Here is a 23,489-nt window from a genome sequence, read left to right on the forward strand (position 1 = left end):
GTTAGTTTGTGTTAACTAATGTAGAGAACTGATGTTAACAAATGGAACCTTAATTTAACTAAAGCTTACAGACAATTATATTAGATGTATAGATAGGCGCTTTTATTAACCTGCTATATTTTATTTTCCACTGATGCATGGTTATCAAAGGGAAATGTGCCATGTAAAGTATGCTAACATATTAGATAGACAGATAGATAGATAGATAGATAGATAGATAGATAGATAGATAGATAGATAGATAGATAGATAGATAGATTAGCATACTCTGCATGGCAGCACAAGAGGATGGAGGAACATCTTCTGGAGACGCGTGCCGTTGAGCTACACACACACACGCACACACACACATATTTATTCCGTAAGGTTGTATAGCTGATTTAACAAATGTTCATCAATGTCCTCATTGATCATCCTTGATATTTAATTTTATGAATAACTCAATGTTATTCCAACAGTCCTATAAATGTAAAAAAAAAAAAAAAAAAGTAGTCTCTGTGTGTCCTGTTCTACTGTAAAGATGTGCTGCTGGCTCGTGTTCCCTGATGACTGTCAAGTAGGCGTTATTATCTCATGACCCTTCCCATAAGAGGCGTGTCCGGAATATTGACTGATCGCTAATAATATCCACAAATTCACTTTTTTGGCAGACAGTCTGCAAATAATTTTAAACTGACATAAAGCATCTGATAGTTTGCTGATACATAACGGATGAAGTAGACGACTTTAACTGAGATGTCAACGTGTTGCGCCACGTGTGAGGAACTGGGTTGTATCAGCGATTTACAGAAAACGTATCAATTTTACACGATGTCAGGCCTTCACACAAACGTCGGAACGCGACGAAAAAGAGAATTTACGCCTGACGAGCAGAAAGACAGTAATTACTGGCTCAAGCGAAATCGTAACAACGAAGCTGCAAAGAGGTCTCGCCAGCGCAAGAGGATGGAGGAACATCTTCTGGAGACGCGTTCTGTCGAGCTTCAGCGAGAAAATGAACAGTTAAAGGCTGCACTCTCTGCAGTTCGCCATAATCCCATGGATGTTACTTTAAAATACAATATTGGCATGAGCAGTGACTATTATCCACGGAATGTACATGCCCCTACAATGATTCCATTGCATGGTATATCGCATTGCCCATTTCCCGATTATCGTGGATCCATGGTATATCCTCAAACAAGTCATTTCAATTCGGTCTACGATTTAGTCTCATACCCTGTGCCAGAAAACGCCACTAATACTACGAAAATGCAGCGCTATAGTTTATTGGATGGTTATCATCCAGTGGGCAGGTACAGTCATGGAATGAACAAATGGACAAGTGGAACTCATTTGAGCGATAGATCTTTCGCCAACGAAACTAATGCATGTCAAATGCTTGGGCTATCGGACTGCAACAGTCCAGTGATGAACCTGTCGCGCAATACATGCTGTTGTAACTCGAGACCATCGTCATCTGAAGTGACACAGAATTGCACGCGACTGCTTGGATCGACGCATCAAGATGCAGTAGAAGAAACCTGCCAACAACAATCAACCCAGTCAGTTCTTCTGCCACACAAACTGCGCTACAAAGGTGGTAACGCAAGGTTTGTGACCAAGAATTTCTCACGTTGATGGAAACCAAGTCACATCGGCACACGGACATTTCCTAATTACAAATGTGTGGCTAACTTTCACTTACAGTTTGTCTTTTTCCCTCCGTTGCATTCGTCGTGCTCGCGTTTAAATCAAAAGAACTTATTTTGCACTGTGAATCTTTAGTTATAATGAATTGTAAATAAAATGTATTGTTTGTGAACAAGTGAATGCTTTGGTGTGTCTTTTATGCTTTGAACATGGGTGAAAATATAAGCACGAAGTAACAATCTTAAATGTTATATTACGAGCGGAAAAGTCACTATTTATTTAATTTCTTAAAATAGGCTTAGGTGTACGTTTTAATAGGAAATCTTTTCTAAAAGCTCGCGTCAACAAATGCCCATGTGGTGGAAGTATTTTTCTATACAACTATAGATGGCGCACTAGCATCTTATTTAATGTAATGGGTTAAGTATTCTGGTGCATCGTTGTGCAACTGCTTAAATTACAGTTAGTTACAGTTGTATCATCATATTCACACTTGTTAGCCTATCATATCGACCGTTAAATAGTCATACATTAATGATGGGATGAATATTGAATAATACAGCAGTTTTTTTTTTTTTTTTTTTTTTTTCCTGGAAATACGTTAGTGTGGTGGTCAGTGAGATTTCTGATAATGAGAAAGCATCAAAAGGAATTAATGTAACTCTGTTGTCGTGTCCTTTTAAAATACGTTGTGAGTCAGTTTGAACCATTTTAGAGCTCGTTTTGAATTTTTTTTTTTTTTTTTCTTTTCTTTTCTTCTTCTTTGGATACCTCTAGGTGGTTTCCATTCAAACAAAAGAGGTCTATTTTGGTAACATCTGCGAACACGTCATCAAGTGTTGAAGTGATTTGGCTAATAAATGTAGGTTACATTAGTTTAAAGAATCGCTATATATATTTATATAAACATATTTACATGTTAAGATTGTGACAATAATTTATAGCAATACTACATTTAATGACTAGATTACAACATAGAATTTATACAATATCCTAATAAACACAGTGTATAAAGTATTTAACGCTCGGCTCGTAGAAAGCAGTTTAGGTCTTTGGGGGCCTGTTAGAAAAAAAATGCTTTAAATAAGTGTATTATAAGCACTTAATATAACAAGATTTTAAAGGTCCAAGTTTTTCTCAGCTGTTTTTCAAACTTGCAGTATATCAAAGCAGACCAAGGTTCATCCTTATGGAGTCATTTACTGCTTATTTGAGCCAGACTATTATTAATGAGGCGCGAATGATTGGCTCAAGTCTGTTTTTGCTTTATTTCAATTGGCTGCGGAATGTGTCAGTTAATGAACGCTGCCAATACACATCTGTAGTGACCTACTAACACAGATCCATGAGGCAGTAGTCACTCCGGGCAAGGAAAACGCATAGGAGGTACACAAGTGTTAATCCTCAAATGGGATTTTATTACCGCTGATGAAAATCTTCTGATCGCTTTGAATGTTTTCATATACACTATATCGGACCTCCATTTGACTGTGGGCTTTGTTTATTACAGGTAATTGCTCTTCTTTCTCATTTTACTATGAGGCACACACATGAACAGATGGGTTTTGTTTGGGGTGTTGCAGCCGGTATATGAACCAGAACTGATTAACAATTTGTACGCCATTCTTATTTTCCCGCAAAACATCATATTAACAAAACTGTTAGACAGAGTCACATTGTTCAACTATAGGGCATACAGTGTTTGGGAAACGTGATGGCACAGTGACCCAGTACTCGTGGATGGGTGTATCAAGCTTTTTGGGTAGGCAGCCTACAGGCCAATATGTAAAGTAATTATTTACTGTGCAATTCAATTTAATAAAACGTCACTTAAAAGAGTTATACTTGCTTCATGCTAAAATGTGATATAGTCAATTTGCATATTATAAATGCTTAAATGCTCTTTTTATCCGTTCAATACACGTTCACTTGTGTATTAGTGACTGATCATTTTCGAATCCGTACACAATGACGGAAGCTGGAACACTGGCACTTGTGAAACGGTAAAAAAAAAAAGACCGGAACGACACGACATTAAAATCAAACTTTAATGCTCATCGACCACATATAGTTATTCTGAAAACATATTTCTCTTTAATCTGTCGTTAACGTTAGTGTTTCACGTGCGCACAATAGACTGTCCTGACTGTGTTGGGATGTGGTGAATGCATTAAAGGCCTGTCAACACACACACGCCTTTGCGGTGGTGTTACCATTTAAACCGGATTCAAGAGTAGACTTACGTTTCCCTTAATCACGCCAGACTGGAAACTATAACTTTGTTTACATCGCGTATGATTCCTCTGAGCCAGAGCCATGGTTGAATTCCAAAACTTTACAGCAAAAAAAAAAATAGTCTTTAAGAAACAGTTAGTTCTAATAAACCGTTATAGTAGGGTTACAGTTGTGCCGATCGCATTTTAATAGCACTCTTTGTTGATTCATTTATTTAGTCTCTGTTGAGCCACGTGTGATGACGATGATGGCTGGTCGCATTCCTTTGTTCCCTGTGCTCTGCGCAGAGCCTAACTTCGAGCCTGACTCGATCTGTTTGCAATGTGTTTGTGGAGCTTTAGTAATTCACACTTCTCGGGGAACAAATGTTATTTGGGGAAACGTAAGGTTTTGACAGTAGGCAGCTATGGGGGAAATATTTCCAGTGGTTTGAAGGTCATTGCCAGCCGGTTACCTTCCTATTTTCAGATTTGTCTATTACAACGACATGAACTAATATTCTAGCCTCATCGTACTGCTTCGAAATGTTTTCCATATTTCGATTTAATAATGAACAAACGATAAAATCCTTTAACTTTTGAAAACGTGGTTTGTTTCATCGCTGAGCATTACCCTCCTCAAACGGTGACATAATGGGGCAGAGCCCCATTGGAATTTGGAGATGGCGTTTTTAAAGAAACATTTCTACCTGCGTACTATTTAGTTGCAGAGTTTAAAATTTCCTGCTGTTATTTTTAAATAGTAATTCATTAAGTGGGAATATTGGGGGGAAAAATCACAGATAAGTGCAGCATATACATGTCAGCAATGCATACTAATACAGTCACTTCCTCCAGCAACTGCAAAAAGCCTTACTTTGCTTGAATGTAAATGATGCAAGTTTTTTAAAGGAACAGAGCCATCTTTACACAGCTAAGGTGGCACAGAAGCGTATTAGGTGTATTTACACAGACTGCTTAATGCTGCTCAGAGCAGGCATAAATGCATTAACATGCTTAAGAAAAGAAGTAATATGGATTTGAAACACCATGGGGGTGGGTCAATTATGTCAGAATTTTCACTTTTGGTTAAATTATTCCTTTAAACTGTTCAATCTGTCATCTAAAACAATCCAAAGCGTTTCTCTTGATGGATAAAGGTCTGAACTAGGATTCTTTTGTTTTAAAATGTCTCAAAGAAAATAGTTAATTAAACCAACCTACTTCGATCCATGCTTCAAAGCAACGTGAACCCATTTAGGAAAATAATGTAGCGCATAAACTAGATTATTATTTGGAAATGATTGTGCGCATTTGGAAACTTTAGCAGAACATTTCTTCACTTGTTGAGCTACTGATTCTCAACACCCAGTGAAAGAAATATCCCAGAGACAGCTGTGTTTTGGTTTGAAAAGCACACTGCCCTATGTGCTGTCATGAGAGTAAAGTGGAATCTCTAGGCCAATTTTAAATTTATAGTAAAACATTATTTTCAAGGATTGATTTAGAAGAAATTTAAGCCACCGCACACTCATGTTAAACCTAGTTATAGTTCACTTCACTACATGGGCTTCATTGCAGCAAAATCAGTGCAAACTCTACCACCTTCTCTGCAATGAATTTCCATGATTCTTCTCCAACTTCTCCAATCACTGGTGAATACTGGATAAGGATTGTGTTTAAATATATTTGATAAAGATTGCACTTACTTTAAAATAGCAATTTGAAGCCTATGATCTATTTTAGAACAGAGAATAACTAGAAACACTAAATTTAAAAGCTTCCCAGCCTATTTCGAGGTTTTCTAAACCATTTACCGTATCATAGTCTTTTACTTAACCTCTGTACTTTGGGATTAGGATAGATGATTTATGTCCCTACCTAAGGTAGTTGTTTTAAAGATCTCAAAACAGTCTTGGTCTGTACTCATGTCTCCATCCAAGAAGCAAATTAAATTTATACACTTACTATATAGCAAAAACAATATCACAAAAAACAATTTATCACATGAGTCTTATAACTTTTTTTGATGTGCATCTATATTCTGATATAAATGATATAGGAATAAATTTGGAAAATGTGTTTCCATCGTAGTTTGTGTGCATGTCTCCTTATCGAATAAAAAATGTATCTACTTCAAACAAGCATATGCATTTTGGAGACTTTATTTGCATTTTGGTGTTTCCATCCTGTGTTTTTTTTTTTTTTTTTTTTTTATGCAGTTCTCATAAAAAAATAAAAAATTGCATGAAGATACGTGGATGGAAACCTAGCAAGACAACAAGTTTTCATGTTGGTAATTGTGCTATCTTGTATGATTATTTTTTTAAGTATGGTTTCTTTTTTATCTCACCAGATCCAGAGGAAATTCTTATTCACTGGAATTGTTTTCACAAAGAGGACACACCTTGTATATCACTGAGTTTACGATGAGTTGTTTCCTTGAAACCAGTATCAACTAATGAGCTTATGCCTTCTTGATAACAACACTTTGTAATATGCAGGCCATTAAGAAAGAACCCTATGGTGGAGAGGATTCCCTGGTGCTGGCAGTGGCTTTACAAGGGGCAGACAGTGACCTGATTAACCACAAACTGTCCAACCTGCCCTTTAAGACCAAGTCTACCACCTGTCGTAGAAAACGGGAATTTATCCCAGATGAGAAGAAAGATAATATATACTGGGAGAGAAGGCGCAAAAACAATGAAGCAGCGAAGCGCTCACGTGAAAAGCGCAGACTCAATGACATGGTGTTGGAGAATAAGCTCATGGCACTAGGTGAAGAGAATGCATCACTGAAAGCTGAGCTGCTGTCACTGAAACTCAGATTTGGCCTACTGAGCTCAGCTGCATATGCCCAGGAGGTGCTGAAAATTTCTAATTCAACTGATGAACTCTACCAGGACTTTGTCATGCCAAGTGCCACCAAGGGTTCCTACCTAAGAGAACTGGAGCCGGCACGACTGAGCAGCAGTTGCATATCAGTGATCAAGCACTCACCTCACAGCTCCATGTCTGATGGTTCCGACTCAAGCACACTGACCCAGGGGAGCCCACTTATAAATATTCCCAGAACTCCCGATATCATCAAACAAGAACCCTTGGAAACTGGCAGTTATGAAAAAGACAGGACCAGTTCGTATGAACTGTACAGAAACTACCATAGTAGCCCTTTCCCTGGAAGCTTCTCCCAGTCATCTCCATTCATGCAACTTACCAGATCATCTAGCAATTCACCACGAATGTCTGATGGCGATGATGGGGCCATAAGCAAGTCTTCGGATGGAGAGGATGAACAGCAGGTCCCAAAAGGTCCAGTTCCATATAGGGCTGATGCAAAGAGTGTGATAGTCTCAACCCTCAAAGTGCCGGATGCCAATGCATCAGCTTTGCCCCACAAATTGAGGATCAAAGCACGGGCCATACAGATCAAAGTGGAGGCTATTGATCCTGACTTCGAATCATCAGGCAAGTCCTCCTCTCCCATGGACATGTCTGCAAGTGGATTCTACCGAATGGGACAGTATGTTACACCTGAGTACGTTCAGTCATCTCTACGCCCATTGTCTTTGCAGGTGAACAATGTTCAGGACTGGAACTACCAGCCTAAGGATTGGCAAAAAGATCACCGGGAGACACCAGCTAGCTGCAAGCACCGCCTCTGTCCGGGCTCACCAGGACCTATGCCTAAAAAACTATTTGTTGACCTTGAAAGCGATTCCTATGCTAACTCTGAGAACTTGTACTTGAAACAAGGCATTGCCGATCTGTCAGCAGAAGTGGCCTCCTTGAAAAGACTGATTACAAAGCGGCAGGGGTCTGTAATTGAGTCCACCAAAAGCACTACTGATCTTGACTCAAACTGAGTTTCCTCTATTTGCACAATGCCTGTTTTCCACTGTGTTTGCTACTGAACTGTGCAATTGTTATGGAGTCAAAATGCTGCACTTCATTGAGAAGAATGGTGTTTCCTGTGCACTTACTGTTGTAGTTTGGCGTGTCTTCTTGATGACTCCATTTGTTGCCCAGAAGCCAAAAATTGGGCTACTGTTATTAATGTTCACTTTTCAGATTTATTGTACATTGAATGTTCTTTTTTTGTTTACAATAAATGTATGTTAGCACTGAAATATTCTTGTCTTTTTCCCATCTCACACATGTAGTCAAGTATATCACAACTTTGTTAGTGCAGCTTCAACATACCATTTACTTTTGAGTATTTGGATGTTTAGTACACACTCTGAGGCCAAGTTAAAAATACATAAAAGTGACACTTTTTATGTAGTCTAAAGAAGTTTTGTAATAAAAGATCAGTAGGTATACCTCTACAATTCAGTACCTATACAAAATGCAGTTTATGCCAGTGAACAAAAAAGTAGTTTGCCCCAAAATAAGAAATTCACTTTTTCCAAATAGTAAAGTTTAAATTAAATTTAAAGTTAAGTTTACACATGAATAGAGTTGTGACCTCTGGACAAGTTTCTGACACAGAAAAACCAAAGCCTGTTGCATTTAGTCAACAAAAAAGCCAACACTTCGTTCAGTGCACAAAACTTAATTTGTGCATTATTATTAAGTGGAGGAGATATGCATTTCTTGATATAAATAAAAAAATAATAATTTTGTTGACTAAAGAAATATAAAGAACCAGAACACTAGGTTTGTGGACAAAATGCATATCTCCACACTGAGCATCTCGTTTCATGCTTAGTCACGAAATGGAATGTACAAAGGCCGTTTCGTTGACCGAAAGAAAACCTCGTTCACAGAATGAGTGTTCTGTGAACTAATTGTATTTTGTGACATTCAGGGTGCAGTTTTTTGCTATCCATGAAATGAAAAGTGCATTCACCCTTAAATCCATGAAATGAAAGTAATGTGCACGAAATCAGGTTATGGTGAAGTGTTACTGCAATTTGTCATAAAAAATAAATAAAAAATCTGCATTTTGTGTCACATAATCCAGTCCATGAAATTAGTCATGTTACACATAGTGCCTTACAATATCCTGGTGAATATATAGTATATGGTGTTGTTTCGTGGTGCTGTTAATGCATGGGAATCTTGTAGCGATTTGATAACCAGCATAAACTCAACTGGGTAGATTCTGTAGAGCAGTGGTTCTCAACTGTGTGTTGCGATGGTCTGTTGCTCTGTTAGGGTTGTGGACAAAAGGGGAAAAAAACAATGCTACATGCAACTTATAAAATGCTGCTAAACATTTTCAGATAGAGTTAGGATAGCAAAAGAAACAGGCTCATCAACTTTGAAAAGTTTGGAGAAAATGATTATTGACGTCAAAGGACTGAATCCAATCAAACTTTACAATATTTATAAAGTGCAAATGTATCTGTCACTTGGACAATAATACAATACTTAGCACAGTGTTTGTTCCACATGCTACTTCAGCTAATGTTTATGCATTTACAAAACTGTCAATTTTACTTTTCAAACTATCATGTTAATTTGCATAATATTGGGCCTGTAGAGTTCACAGTAGGATTAATACACTTCATGTTTGATCATAAACACATTTTTGTTACATCTGTATGATAAACTGTTACTGTTTTTGGTCGTTACTTGATGTAAAATTTGAGTTGTTATGCAAAAGCAGTTGAGAATAGTGTAGAGAACTGGGTTTAAAGTTCACAATATAGAGGTAACGTTGTTGTTAATTCATTAGTAATGTTGGAAACTAATTTGCCCATATTTAGGAACAATATTAGCTACTTTTACCTGAGGAACTGTAAGCTTAGAATTAGGACGGTCAGCGAATCATTTGCTCTTTCAAAGTCATAGGAGAAATCCCGCCGCAGAGGGAGCAGTAGGTCACGTGACCTCACAAGACGTCACTCGCAGTTCAGAGTTAATAATCACAGCCATGCTGATATTTAGAATAACAGTATAACTGCAACTGTGGTATTGCTTTTATACAACCATTTTACAAATTTGTAAATCATTTCTAGTAACTTAAGTTTCAGACAAAAATTGGCTAGTTAGTTTGTGTAGTTTTTCTCTTCCAATGAAAATAGTTCCAAAAGAAGCCAAATTATTAAGTTTTCTGTTTGGCAATGCAACAACAAGCTGGTGTGATCGTTTCGGGCCAGTTGATACATTTTTTTTCTTCAGTGCAGTACATTAAAACAGGATTGACAATGTCATTATGGACACCTTATTCAGTTTGAATCTGATTATAATGTACATTAATTGCATCTGATGTTTTAGCAGAGGTATAGATGTGAAAAACAGACATAAATAAAATATTTGCAATATTTGGTCATAATGAGGTTATTTGCATTGGCCGATTAAATGGTTTGCTAATTGGTCATTCCGTCCAGTGTCAGTTCCAAAATCTATCGACAGCCTTGTAAAAGGTTACTATACATTTAAGGGTGGTTTCACATACAGTGCGTCCGGAAAGTATTCACAGCGCTTCACTTTTTCCACATTTTGTTATGTTACAGCCTTATTCCAAAATGGATTAAATTCATTATTTTCCTCAAAATTCTACAAACAATACCCCATAATGACAATGTGAAAGAAGTTTGTTTGAAATCTTTGCAAATTTATTAAAATTAAAAAACGAAAAAAAAAAAACAAACAAACAAAAAAAAACACATGTACATAAGTATTCACAGCCTTTGCTCAATACTTTGTTGAAGCAACTTTGGCACCAATTACAGCCTCAAGTCTATTTGAGTATGATGCTACAAGCTTGGCACACCTATTTTTGGGCAGTTTCTCCCATTCTTCTTTGCAGGACCTCTCAAGCTCCATCAGGTTGGATGGGGAGCGTTGGTGCACAGCCATTTTCAGATCTCTCCAGTGATGTTCAATCAGGTTCAAGCCTGGGCTCTGGCAGGGCCACTCATGGACATTCACAGAGTTGTCCCGTAGCCACTCCTTTGTTATCTTGGCTGTGTGTTTGGGGTCATTGTCCTGTTGGAAGATGAACCTTCGCCCCAGTCTGAGGTCCAGAGCGCTCTGGAGCAGGTTTTCATCAAGGATGTCTCTATACATTGCTGCATTCATCTTTCCCTTGATCCTGACTAGTCTCCCAGTTTCTGCTGCTGAAAAACATCCCCACAGCATGATGCTGCCACCACCATGCTTTGCTGTAGGGATGGTATTGGCCAGGTGATGAGCGGTGCCTGGTTTCCTCCAGACATGACGCTTGCCATTCAGGTCAAAGTGTTCAATTTTTGTTTCTCATGGTCTGAGAGTCCTTCAGGTGCCTTTTGGCAAACTCCAGGCAGGCTGTCATGTGCCTCTTACTGAGGAGTGGCTTCCGTCTGGCCACTCTACCATACAGGCCTGATTGGTGGAGTGCTGCAAAGATGTTTGTTCTTCTGGAAGGTTCTCCTCTCTCTACAGAGAAATGCTGGAGCTCTGTCAGAGTGACCATCGGGTTCTTGGTCACCTCCCTGACTAAGGCCCTTCTCCCCCGATCACTCAGTTTGGCCGGGCGGCCAGCTTTAGGAAGAGTCCTGGTGGTTCCAAACTTCTTCCATTTACAGATGATGGAGGCCACTGTGCTCATTGGGACCTTCAATTCTGCAGAAATTTTTCTGTACCCTTCCCCAGATCTGTGCCTCGATACAATCCTGTCTCGGAGGTCTACAGACAATTCCTTGGACTTCATGGCTTGGTTTGTGCTCTGACATGCACTGTTAACTGTGGGACCTTATATAGACAGGTGTGTGCCTTTCCAAATCATGTCCAATCAACTGAATTTACCACAGGTGGGCTCCAATCAAGTTGTAGAAACATCTCAAGGATGATCAGTGGAAACAGGATGCATCTGAGCTCAATTTTGAGTGTCAAGGCAAAGGCTGTGAATACTTCTGTACATGTGATTTTTTTCGTTTTTTATTTTTAATAAATTTGCAAAGATTTCAAACAAACTTCTTTCATGTTGTCATTATGGGATATTGTTTGTAGAATTTTGAGGAAAATAATGAATTTAATCCATTTTGGAATAAGGCTGTAACATAACAAAATGTGGAAAAAGTGAAGCGCTGTGAATACTTTCCAGATGCACTGTATAATACGTTTTAAGTGAACCAACCCAGTTCGGTTAAAGTGAACCAGAAAGGGAACCAGCTGCAAATGAGCTCAGTGCTTTTGGTGTTCACAATATAAGTGGACATAAAAGAGAAGCCAGTTTCTTTTTTGGTCCTCTTCACATTAATGTGGTCTCAGACCCCTTGTTGTTCACACCACAACTCAGTAAGAACTCAGTCCCCATTGCAGCTAGGGCTGTCTTGATTATGAAATTTGGCTGACAATAATCTTTCATAAATTATTATGATAAGCAATTGTCATACAAATAGTCATACTTTTTGTCATTACCATTGCGCAAGTAAAATGAAAGTGAAACTATAAAAATCCTCACTTGTATTTTTGTGGGAGTTTGGCGGGAACCTCCGTAGACAGTACACCCATCAGAGCACTTTAAAACGGTTCATCTTAACACACTGCTCTGCTCTGAATGTGGCTGGTCTGTTCATTTTAGTTGCTCAAATAATAAAACAAGAATGGAATATGAGACACAAAAGCACATCATGGTAATCATGGTATATCTATATTAATTCCATATGTTGACAGCAAATTGGGAAGTATGTAATGCAGCTATGTATGGCAAGCCACGAGGTACTTATGTCATAAAATGCAGTGTGGACTGGTACCTCTTAGCTTTCACATCGCACAAATCAGTCAAACCACAAAAGGACCCACAAACTAACCGTAAACCTCCTGAGGTGGTCTGAGTACGGTTCGCTTTTGGGTCCTTTTAGTGGGGTCTGAGACCACTTGGGTTGAGCAGAGCCAACTCTGCTCTGTTCACATATACACGTTATACCACTTGGAGAGCGATTGGAGTGCTCAAATGAACTAGGTGTGAAAACGCCCTAACTGTTTTCTATATTCTTTTAGTGAATTGAGTAAATACTGTGAAATACTTTTTTATTTAAATTCCATTCAATTTGTACAATATATTTATTAAATGTAATGTGTGTATGTATATATGTATGTACTGTGTATATACAGTACACTGGTGGTCAAAAGTTTGGAATAATGTACAGATTTTGCTGTTTCGGAAGGAAATTGGTACTTTAATTCACCAAAGTGGCATTCAACTGATCACAAAGTATAGTAAGGACATTACTGATGTAAAAAACAGAACCATCACTATTTGAAAAAAAGTAATTTTTTATCAAATCTAGACAGGCCCCATTCCCAGCAGCCATCACTCCAACACCTTATCTTTGAGTAATCATGCTAAATTGCTAATTTGGTACTAGAAAATCACTTGCCATTATATCAAACACTGCTGAAAGCTATTTGGTTCATTAAATGAAGCTTAAATTTGTCTTTGTGTTTGTTTTTAAGTTGCCACAGTATGCAATAGACTGGCATGTCTTAAGGTCAATATTAGGTCAAAAATGGCAAAAAGGAAACAGCTTTCTCTAGAGTCTTGTCAGTCAATCATTATTTTGAGGAATGAAGGCTATGCAATGCTTGAAATTGCCAAAACACTGAAGATTTCATACAAAGGTGTACACTACAGTCTCAGGGGTGCAGGCCTTATGGGAAGAATTGCAAAGAAAAAGCCACTTTTGAAACAGAAAAACAAAAAGAAAAGTGGGCAAAGAAACACAGACATTGGACAAGAGTGTTATGGATCGAGAGGGTCACGTGACGCCATGCAAGAAGCAGACGTGTGAGTGACGAGCTATGCGCACTTTGCTAATTTTTAATTATTCTCGTGTTATAATCTGGTGAAATTTGATATACCCAGTTACACATTTGCTCTTTGAGGTAAAACATGGCAAAGAAGTCAAAATCCTCTCAACATAATTTAGTAATTCAGGGATTACATGAAGAGACAAAAGAAATGAAAACAGACTAAAAAGATAAAAGAAATGTGGCAAGTTCTCCAAGAAGCTTGGAAAATCCTATCTGCCCACAACCAAGAAAAACTAAAAACTGTGTCCAGGTGTACCAATTGGTGCTGTTTTGAAGGCAAATGTTGTCACACTAAAGATTGATTTAGCTTTTTTTTTTTTTTTTTTTTTTTTTTTACTGAACTTTGTATGACGTTAATCGATAAATTAACAATTTATGGCATTATTTTTGAAGACATCCTCCCTATGCAACATTTTTCACAAGTGACTAAATCTTTTGGACAGCACTGTGTGTGTGTGTGTGGGGGGGGGGGGGGGGGGGGTGTATACAGTATATACAGTATATATAATATATATATAAAATAACCATCTGAAGACAAATGTTTTTGTGAAAAATATATTGTGTCTTAAGACTTTTGAAGTTTGCACAGTGCATCCTTACATATCAGAATTATATCCACCTACTCTCTGTATAGCCCACTCTGCTATCTAGTTATCAGTATTGGCATTGGCCATTTAAATTTTTTTTTATCTGTCGACCATTAATTAAAAATGTAAGGTAGCTGAGTGTACAAGAAGTGCACTCTGCAAGTCAATGGTTAAAACATATTTCGCTCTTTTGATTAAATGTTTGTAGGTAATCTGCCCATGCCAACAGTTGCAGCCATTGATCGGGCGGCTCTTGGAGGTGGTCTTGAGATGGCACTTGCCTGTGACATCAGAGCTGCAGGTAGGACATGTGATGGTTTGGTATTTTTATGTAGCTCAATTTTTTTTAAACTTTTAATTAAGTTAAAATTTTAATTTTTAATTGAAGTATATTTATTTATTTTGATTTATTTATTATTATTTCATAAAAAAAAAAAAGTTTGGTATTTTTAGGGTGAACTCGTGTCTTTATGAATGAAAAAATATTTTTGGGGGGCCTGGGTAGCTCAGCGAGTATTGACACTGACTACCACCCCTGGAGTCGCGAGTTCGAATCCAGGGCGTGCTGAGTGACTCCAGCCAGGCCTCCTAAGCAACCAAATTGGCCCGGTTGCTAGGGAGGGTAGAGTCACATGGGGTAACCTCCTCGTGGTCACGATTAGTGGTTCTTGCTCTCAATGGGGTGCGTGGTAAGTTGTGCGTGGATCGCGGAGAGTAGCATGAGCCTCCACATGCTGAGTCTCCGTGGTGCCATGCACAATGAGCCACATGATAAGATGCACGGATTGACTGTCTCAGAAGCAGAGGCAACTGAGACTTGTCCTCCTCCACCCGGATTGAGGTGAGGAACTGCACAACCACGAGTGGGAAAACAAGTAATGGGAATTAGGCATTCCAAATTGGGAGAAAAGGGGATAAAAAAAATTAAATAAAAAGAGGTTTCTGGCCAGCGAATGTGGGCGCATAAGTTAATGGCGTCTGCCCGTTTAACACGTGTCTCCGCTGGTACGATAACTTGGGGACAAAGCTGAGCTCTATAGCCAAATAATCTGTTTGACAAAAGTATGTGCGGGTATGTTTGTAAGAGATCGTGTGTGTGTGCAGTTAGTATGAGAGAGAGAGAACAGGGTGACGGCACCAAAGCCGGTTTAGCAATCATGGGAGAGTCGACAACTGTTAGTTTTATCACTCAGAGACACAGTGAATGACGGGTTGGTAGAGAAATCAGTGAAGTTGACTCAGTTGAAGAGGGAAGAGAAATCTTTTTTTCTTCACTTCTGCAGGCAAAAGGGTGAGACGCTGATTGCTCAGCGGTCTCCTTCGGATCCGTTAGCGTGCTCGTGGAACACGGAGAATCTCAGCTCGTCCAGCGGGATGGAGATTTTATGGCCAAAGTTCAGGTACGTATGTTACTTCCTTGGGCAGCGAGACTAGACCTGGGAGCAGCAGGGCTGCAACTAGGCGCGACGAATACTGTCGCTGGAAGCCAGGCTTAGGAGGAATCTCTGGGGTTTTATACTCTCGATGACATCATGGTTGAGAGGCGCATTCTGTCATACGTTTCATCCAATAGGATTTGAGAGTTCGATCCTTTAGAATTTCACACATAAGTGTAAAGTGAGCAAGGCTTGATGGGATCTGTAGATCTGCAGTTTGGACTCCCTTTGTTTGATTTTGGCACCGTTTTGTGTTATCAGGCTTTGAGTGTTCCTACAGGCCTGAGACAGGATTTATGATTATGTGTAGGCCTGCCTTTGTCTCCTAACTGAGCACATAAGGCCCAACACAAGCATGGGATAACAATTGGTTTTATGAATTGTGTATCTTGAGTCACATATTGAAATGTCAGTTTGTGTGGTATGTGTGCACCTTTTAAGTGAATTAACATTTCTTCATTAGGCAGTCAGTTAACATATGTCTTTCCCTCTTAACACGTCCAGATTTAGTCAAGGAAATCTACACATGATGCGTTAAAACATTTCCTGCACTGCACTGAATGTATTTTCATACCATAGGTTTTCACACAAGGTACCTTCATTTAAATTGTGGCTATTTTAGGCTCTGTAAACGGTGTAATTGCACAGTGACTCAAAGTTGCCATGTTGTAAAAAATAATAACTTGGGACTTTTTTCTCTCCATGAAAAAGAGCTTCACATAATATGGAATATCATTCAGTGTGCTTGGCTTATGCCTATGACAAGTGTTGTCATGGTTTCAAACTGTGAAATAAACTGGTAGCCTTTGAGCATTTGGACTGGTGTGAGAAGACATTATTGACTACTGTAAATTGTAATTATGAGAATTTTTAGATATAATTTTGGTGAATTAACACTATTGTTACTACTTTTTACCACTGCATTCAAACTTACAACAAAATAAGCATAGCTACCATTACATATTAATACAATTTTTGTATTTTATGGTATATCCAGCAAGGATAAAATAATATTTAAAAACAAGTAATTCAATTATAATTTGCTATTTATGTTTTGCCATTTTAATTTGTATTATAAATTATTATTATTAATTACATATTAATGAGTACATTGTTGTTATTATACTGTACTTTGCAAAAGTCTTAGGCGCATTATATTTTTCACAAAAACATTTGTCTTAAAACGGTTATTTGATATATTCTGCTTTATGTATCAGTAGGAAATATCAATTTTAGATTTCAACATTCCCTTTGCAAATAGAATTGAAAAGAAGAAAAACAAGGAGCCCTACAACAGATGTTAATGCCCCCACAGAGCCCGGATGTCAACATCATTGAGTCAGTCCGGGATTACATGAAGAGACAGAAGAAATTAAATAGATAGAAGAACTGTGGCAAGTTCTCCAAGAAGCTTAGAAAATCCTATCTGCCCACAACTGTGTCCAGGTGTACCAATCGGTGCTGTTTTGAAGGCAAAGGTTGTCGCACTAAAGATTGATTAGTATTTTTTTTATTTTTTTTATGTTAACTGGACTTTTTATGACATAAAATGATAAATGAAAACTATTTATGGCATTATTTTTGAAGACACCCTCTCAATGCAACATTTAAACTTTTTAAACATGCAACATGCCTTAAACTTTTGCACAGTAGTATGTGTCTATATATGTATGAGTATGCATGTATGAATAACAGACCTGGCCTTTTTAAACAATCATCATTTGCTTTGTGTAAAAGTGGTCATTTGTAAGAGCTCATCTGAAAACACAAATTTGAGTCTCTTCACGTTGACTTGTTTCACAGCCACCTCTGCTAAAATGGGACTGGTTGAGATGAAAATATCCATAATTCCTGGTGCAGGTAAGCATCTGTGTCTATTCTTGTATTCCTATGTTTTGGTTTGTAAGGGGGAAAATTTTTTGTAAAGGACCTTTTCTAAAAGTTTTGCCATTGTGCAGAGCAATTTTTCCCCTGAAATGAATGTGTGTAAATATTTACAAATAGCTACACTTGTATCTCCGAGCCGCTGAACACTCAGCGCTGCTTTTGCATTTAACGTACATTACTGTTTTAAACATTGGCTTTTTGGAGAGCTCAACCAGTTATCATATAGAGAAGCCGGGCTTCTAGGTGGGACAAATACATTTATTGAAAGCCCAATATTATTAAGAAACAATCAGTAATTAATAAACAATCAGATGCATATGCAAATAGCGCTAATGAAGCTACCATAGACTCCCAGAGAAGCACGCTGTCAGTGATGTATAATATTTTACTTTTATTTGCTAAAATATTGAAATGCACAAAGAGTAATATTTCATTATAGATTATTATATACATACAGTACATTGTCATATAATTTTATGTCATAAAGAGTATTTCTTAGGTCAGTGAATTGATGACAATATTTAAATTAATTAACTGCACAGTTTTCTGTGATTAATCGTGATTACCCATGGTATATTGTCACAAACAAATATAATCATAAATATATTAACTCTAAATGGATAGAGTTAATTAGACACATTTTTACAGGTATAATTATTTGAAACAAGTACAGTATATTCTGGTGTTTTCCAGTGGACTTTTTTAATAATAGGATTAAATGGGCAGATCAAATCAAGCTTTATTGGCAAGAGAAACTTAAGTGCACATTGACAATGCATTATTAGACACTACAAACAGATATAAAACATATTGAATGCTGAAGCTTAATTTGCTGAAGTTTAAAATGTCATAACTGTTATTTTCTTTGGCTGCCGTTTAGGCTCTATCGCACACATGCTGGGTCTCTCTTGTGTGATTTCGCTTTTGACGCTGGTTCAGATGACAATAAGTGAGCATTTTCTGTGATGTGAAGAGATATGACAGCTTGCCCATGTTTTTCTCCCTCTTGGAGCACCGCTTGTGGGTATAGTCTCCATTCTCCGTACAGTAAATCTGCTCCCGTGTTTATTATGCCCATAACATGTGTCACGTGTAATGAAAAAGTGTGTACTGCTCCACACAATCAGTTTCTGTGCTAGGATGTGCAGTCGAGTCAAACGTGCGCCTCTTGGAAACTTATATGTGCCAATTTTAGTAACAAGAAGTGGGGGAAAATATTAGTGAAGTTTCAGAAAGTAAAACCAAAAAATTGGATACTGCATTAATTGTGTTGATATTTTTTATTTATTTTTTTATGCATTAAGTAGTCAACTGTTAATCACAGAAATTAATGCTTTAAATTGCCCAGCCCTTGTATTATACATGTATTAATCTTGGCATCACTGCATTTCTTTTTTTAACCCTATTATTTAGTTTTTCATGTAAAGGGAATACATGTAGCCTACAATATCGGTACAAAAAAACAGTAGGCATTATACACATTCTGCAAACATAAATCATCCAAATAAACATTAATTGAATAATGAGCTTAGCAGTGTATTTAAATATGCCCGTTGCTCTAGCAATACACTTTTGAATCCTAATACACAAGAAAAAACACACTCACACCTACTAGAATGATGCATAACAATGCATCCCCAGATAATACCTCAATCGTTTTCCACAGTTCCATGAATTCCCTTAACTGTTCAACAGTTTGTAGAAGGCTTTTTACAAAACTAAACATAATTAGTATATTAAATATTATTTGTATATAAATAATGACATAATATTTGCATAAATGAAAATGCAAAATATTTATACACAGTTTCCAGCCACTTAACTGTGGAAAAAAATGATATTAATAATTTAATAATTGAAAATAAACACACTACAGTATATACTCTGTATTCCTGCATATGAAACACAATAACAGAAATTACTGCCTAAGCATGTCCATCTCCTATGTGTGATCTAATTTGTTTCCAAATCTTTTTGAAAGTGCTTAATTTTTCCCATCCTGAAATCTTAGTTCTTCCAGATACAAGTTCCCTATCTGTCACTCACTCGACGTTGTGTCGATGTAGTGACACTAAGGTTTACTCTTGGGAGCCCGAGACACCTCTGGTCTTTGATAAAAAGCCAATGAAAATTGGCGAGTGGTATTTGCATGCCACACCCCCGGACATACGGGTATAAAAGGAGCTGGCTTGCAACCACTCATTCAGATTTTCTCTTCGGAGCCGAATGGTTGATGATTACTGAGCTGACTGTTCATTCACCTCTGGTGGATCTGACGGCGCATTTCAGCGGCTTCTCCCTCCTCTGCACTGTTGCACTGCAGAGAACGCCCCTGGGCACTTCGGCAGAAAAAAGAGAGTATATTTTCCTAAAAGAATATATTTCTCTAAAAGAGCGGCACACACAGAATGTCTTTTTAAAGACGCATCTTTTTAAAGATGCTTTTCCGTTTGTGTGTTATTCCTGGTTGTGGTCGTTACCTCTCAACTTCAGACAGTCACGATCGCTCTCTTTCGTGTCTGGGCGTGACCCACGTGGAGACAGCGTTCGTGGATGGTTCATGTACTCACTGCGAGAACATAACCATGGCAACGTTGTGGTCACAGCTTGCTTTCGTAAGAAGCGGCTTCCCGCCTCGGTCCTTCTACCTACGGGTATGAGGCCAGCGCGGCTAGCACTGGGGGCAATTTGGGGACCCCAATGGGACCGCCTCCACCGGGTATCCCCCCACGGACCTCCCATTCCTCAGCACCTGCGAGTACTGAACCGAGCTTTACACAGACTCCCGTTCAAGATGCTGACGCAAAAACGCATTCTGGCGAGTGTCCGGCATCAAGATTGGTTCGCGGCGGTAGACCTGAAGGATGCGTACTTTCACGTCTCGATTCTACCTCGACACAGACCCTTCCTAAGGTTTGCATTCGAGGGTCGAGCGTATCAGTACAAGGTCCTCCCTTTCGGTCTGTCCTTGTCCCCTCGCGTCTTCACGAAAGTCGCAGAGGCAGCTCTTGCCCCGTTAAGGGAGGTGGGCATTCGCATTCTCAACTATCTTGACGATTGGCTAATCCTAGCTCACTCTCGGGACATGTTGTGTGCACACAGGGACTTGGTGCTCTCGCACCTCAGCCGATTAGGGCTTCGGGTCAACTGGGAAAAGAGCAAGCTCCTCCCGGTTCAGAGCATCTCTTTTCTCGGTTTGGAGTTGGACTCAGTCTCGTTGACAGCGCGCCTCACGAAAGAGCGCGCACAGTCGGTGCTGGCCTGTATGAAGGCATTCAAACAGAAAACAGCGGTTCCACTGAAACTCTTTCAGAGGCTGCTGGGACATATGGCATCCTCAGCGGTGGCCACTCCACTCGGGTTGATGCATATGAGACTGCTTCGGCACTGGCTTCAGACTTGAGTCCTGAGATGGGCAGGGTGCCATGGCACACATCGCATTGTCATCACGCCGGTCTGTCACCGCCTCTTCAGCCCTTGGACCAACCTCACGTTTCTACGGGCAGGCGTTCCCCTAGAGCAGGTCTCCAGGCACGTCGTGGTCACGACAGATGCGTCCAAGACGGGCTGGGGCACCGTTTGCAACGGGCACGCAGCCGCCGCCTTGTGGACGGGCCCGCAGCTGCATTGGCACATAAACTGCCTTGAGTTGCTGGCAATTCTGCTCGCCCTGTGGAGGTTCTGGCCATTGATCCAGGGCAAGCACATGTTAGTTCGGACAGACAACACGGCAACGGTAGCATATGTCAACCGCCAAGGCGGTCTGCGCTCTCGTTGTATGTCACAACTCGCCTGCCGTCTCCTCTGGAGTCAGCAGCACCTCAAGTCGCTGCGAGCCACTCACATCCCGGGCGACCTCAACACTGCAGCAGACGTGCTGTCACGGCAGGTTACCCTCAGGGGAGAGTGGAGACTCCACCCTCAGGTGGTCCAGCTGATCTGGAGTCGATTCGTACAGGCACAGATAGACCTGTTCGCCACCCAAGAATCCTCCCACTGCCCGCTCTGGTACGCCCCGACCGAGGCACCTCTTGGTATAGACGTGCTGGCACACAGCTGGCCCCCTGGACTGTGCAAATATGCATTTCCCCCAGTGAGCCTACTTGCACAGACTCTGTGCAAGGTCAGGGGGGACGAGGAGCAGGTCGTCCTGGTAGCACCCTACTGGCCCACCCAGACATGGTTCTCGGATTCACGCTCCTCGGGACAGCCCCCCCTCCAGCAAATTCCCCTGAGGAAGGACCTTCTTTCTCAGGAATGTGGCACCATCTGGCACCCGTGACCAGACCTCTGGAATATCCATGTCTGGCCCCTGGACGGGACGTGGAAGACCTAAGCGGTCTACCACCCATGGTGGTAGACACGATCCCTCAGGCTAGGGCCCCCTCTACGAGGCGCCTGTATGCCTTTAAGTGGCGTCTGTTCGCTAAGTGGTGTTCTTCCCGACGGGAAGACCCCCAGAGATGCGCAGTCAGATCAGTGCTTTCCTTCCTGCAGGAGAGGTTGGAAGGGCGGCTGTCCCCTTCCACCTTGAAGGTGTATGTAGCCGCTATAGCAACACACCATGACACAGTGGATGGTAAGTCCTTAGGGAAGCACGACCTGATCATCAGTTTCCTGAGAGGTGCCAGGAGGCTGAACCCCTCCACACCGTGCCTTGTTCCCTCATGGGACCTCTCTGTAGTTCTTCAGGGTCTACAGAGAGCCCCCTTTGAGCCTTTGCAGTCAGCTGAGCTTAAGTCACTCTCCTTGAAGACTTCCCTCCTGCCTATGCTCACTTCCATCAAGAGGGTAGGAGAACTGCAAGCGTTCTCTGTCAGTGAAATGTGCCTGGAGTTCGGTCCGGTCTACTCTCACATTATCTTGAGACCCTGACTGGGCTATGTGCCCAAGGTTCCCACGACCCCTTTTAGGGACCAGGTGGTGAACCTGCGAGCGCTGCCCCAGGAGGGGGCAGACCCAGCCCTGTCGTTGCTGTGTCCGGTACGCACTTTACGCATCTATTTGGATCGCATGCAGAGCTTTAGGATCTCTGAGCAGCTCTTTGTCTGCTTTGGTGCTCAGCAGAAAGGAAGCACTGTCTCCAAGCAGAGGATCGCCCACTGGATCATTGACGCCATAGTTATGGCATATCACGCCCATGACGTGCCGCCCCCGGTAGGGCTACGAGCCCATTCTACCAGGGGTGCCTCTCTAACAGACATTTGCAGAGCAGCGGGCTGGGCAACACCCAACACCTTTGCGAGGTTCTACAACCTCCGGGTGAACCGGTTTCGTCCCGTATAGTGGCAAGCAATACAAGCGGATAAGTCCGGGATAGCTGGCCAGGTGTATCGCGTGCACATAGCGCCTTTCACCTCCCCTGAGCTGAAGACGTGCGCCATTAACTCCCAGTAGTGTTCACAAACTATGTTCCCTGGTTGACTTCCTCCGAGCCCTGTGGCAGTCGAGTTTTTGGAGAGACTCACTGCCGGCCCAGTACATGTGCTAACTAAAAGCCCTGTTCTGGGGTAGGTGCTCTGCATGTGGCGGTTCCCTGTAGGTAACCCCATGCGATGTATATCTTCCACTAATTCATTTCCCTGTTGGCAAACTGCATCTTATTAGGCAGAGGCCCCTCTGCCACAGTGTCCATGTTTGTAGTAACTCCTCCCCCGTTGGGTAGGACCTACCATGAGACTTCTCCACATGACTTACTTCCGACATAGTTCGGCAAGACCATGTGACATATTTCCACTTAAATATCCCCCCTCTCTCTGGGCGAGGTATGGTCTCCACGGTGTCCTCCCCTTGGGAGGTACACCCCCCGACTAGACCTGGTCGACCCAGTCGGATATTCCCCCTTTTTTTTAGGGAGTGGAAAAAAAGAAGGGGAAAAGAGGTCACGACTGGGTTAGCCTGTCTCTATCTTTTGGGTAGTCGACTTGTCCCCAAAGGGCCATTCGACACTCATAACTATGTTGGGGGAGGTTACGTGTCGGCCTGGT

The 23,489-nt window shown here is 40.5% G+C and overlaps 1 protein-coding gene across 1 annotated transcript; it reads left to right on the top strand.

The window, feature by feature from the left end:
* Window positions 1–2,966: 2,966 nt before the first annotated feature.
* LOC127432354 (nuclear factor interleukin-3-regulated protein-like) lies at window positions 2,967–8,352 on the top strand. Its single transcript, XM_051683322.1, has 2 exons — window positions 2,967–3,142; window positions 6,202–8,352. Exon 2 carries the CDS (start codon window positions 6,344–6,346, stop codon window positions 7,709–7,711), a length of 1,368 nt encoding a protein of 455 aa, XP_051539282.1. The 5' UTR covers window positions 2,967–3,142; window positions 6,202–6,343; the 3' UTR covers window positions 7,712–8,352.
* The last annotated feature ends 15,137 nt before the right edge of the window (window positions 8,353–23,489 follow it).

This window comes from Myxocyprinus asiaticus, chromosome 42, assembly GCF_019703515.2.
Source record: "Myxocyprinus asiaticus isolate MX2 ecotype Aquarium Trade chromosome 42, UBuf_Myxa_2, whole genome shotgun sequence".
NCBI classification, from domain to species: Eukaryota; Metazoa; Chordata; class Actinopteri; order Cypriniformes; family Catostomidae; genus Myxocyprinus; species Myxocyprinus asiaticus.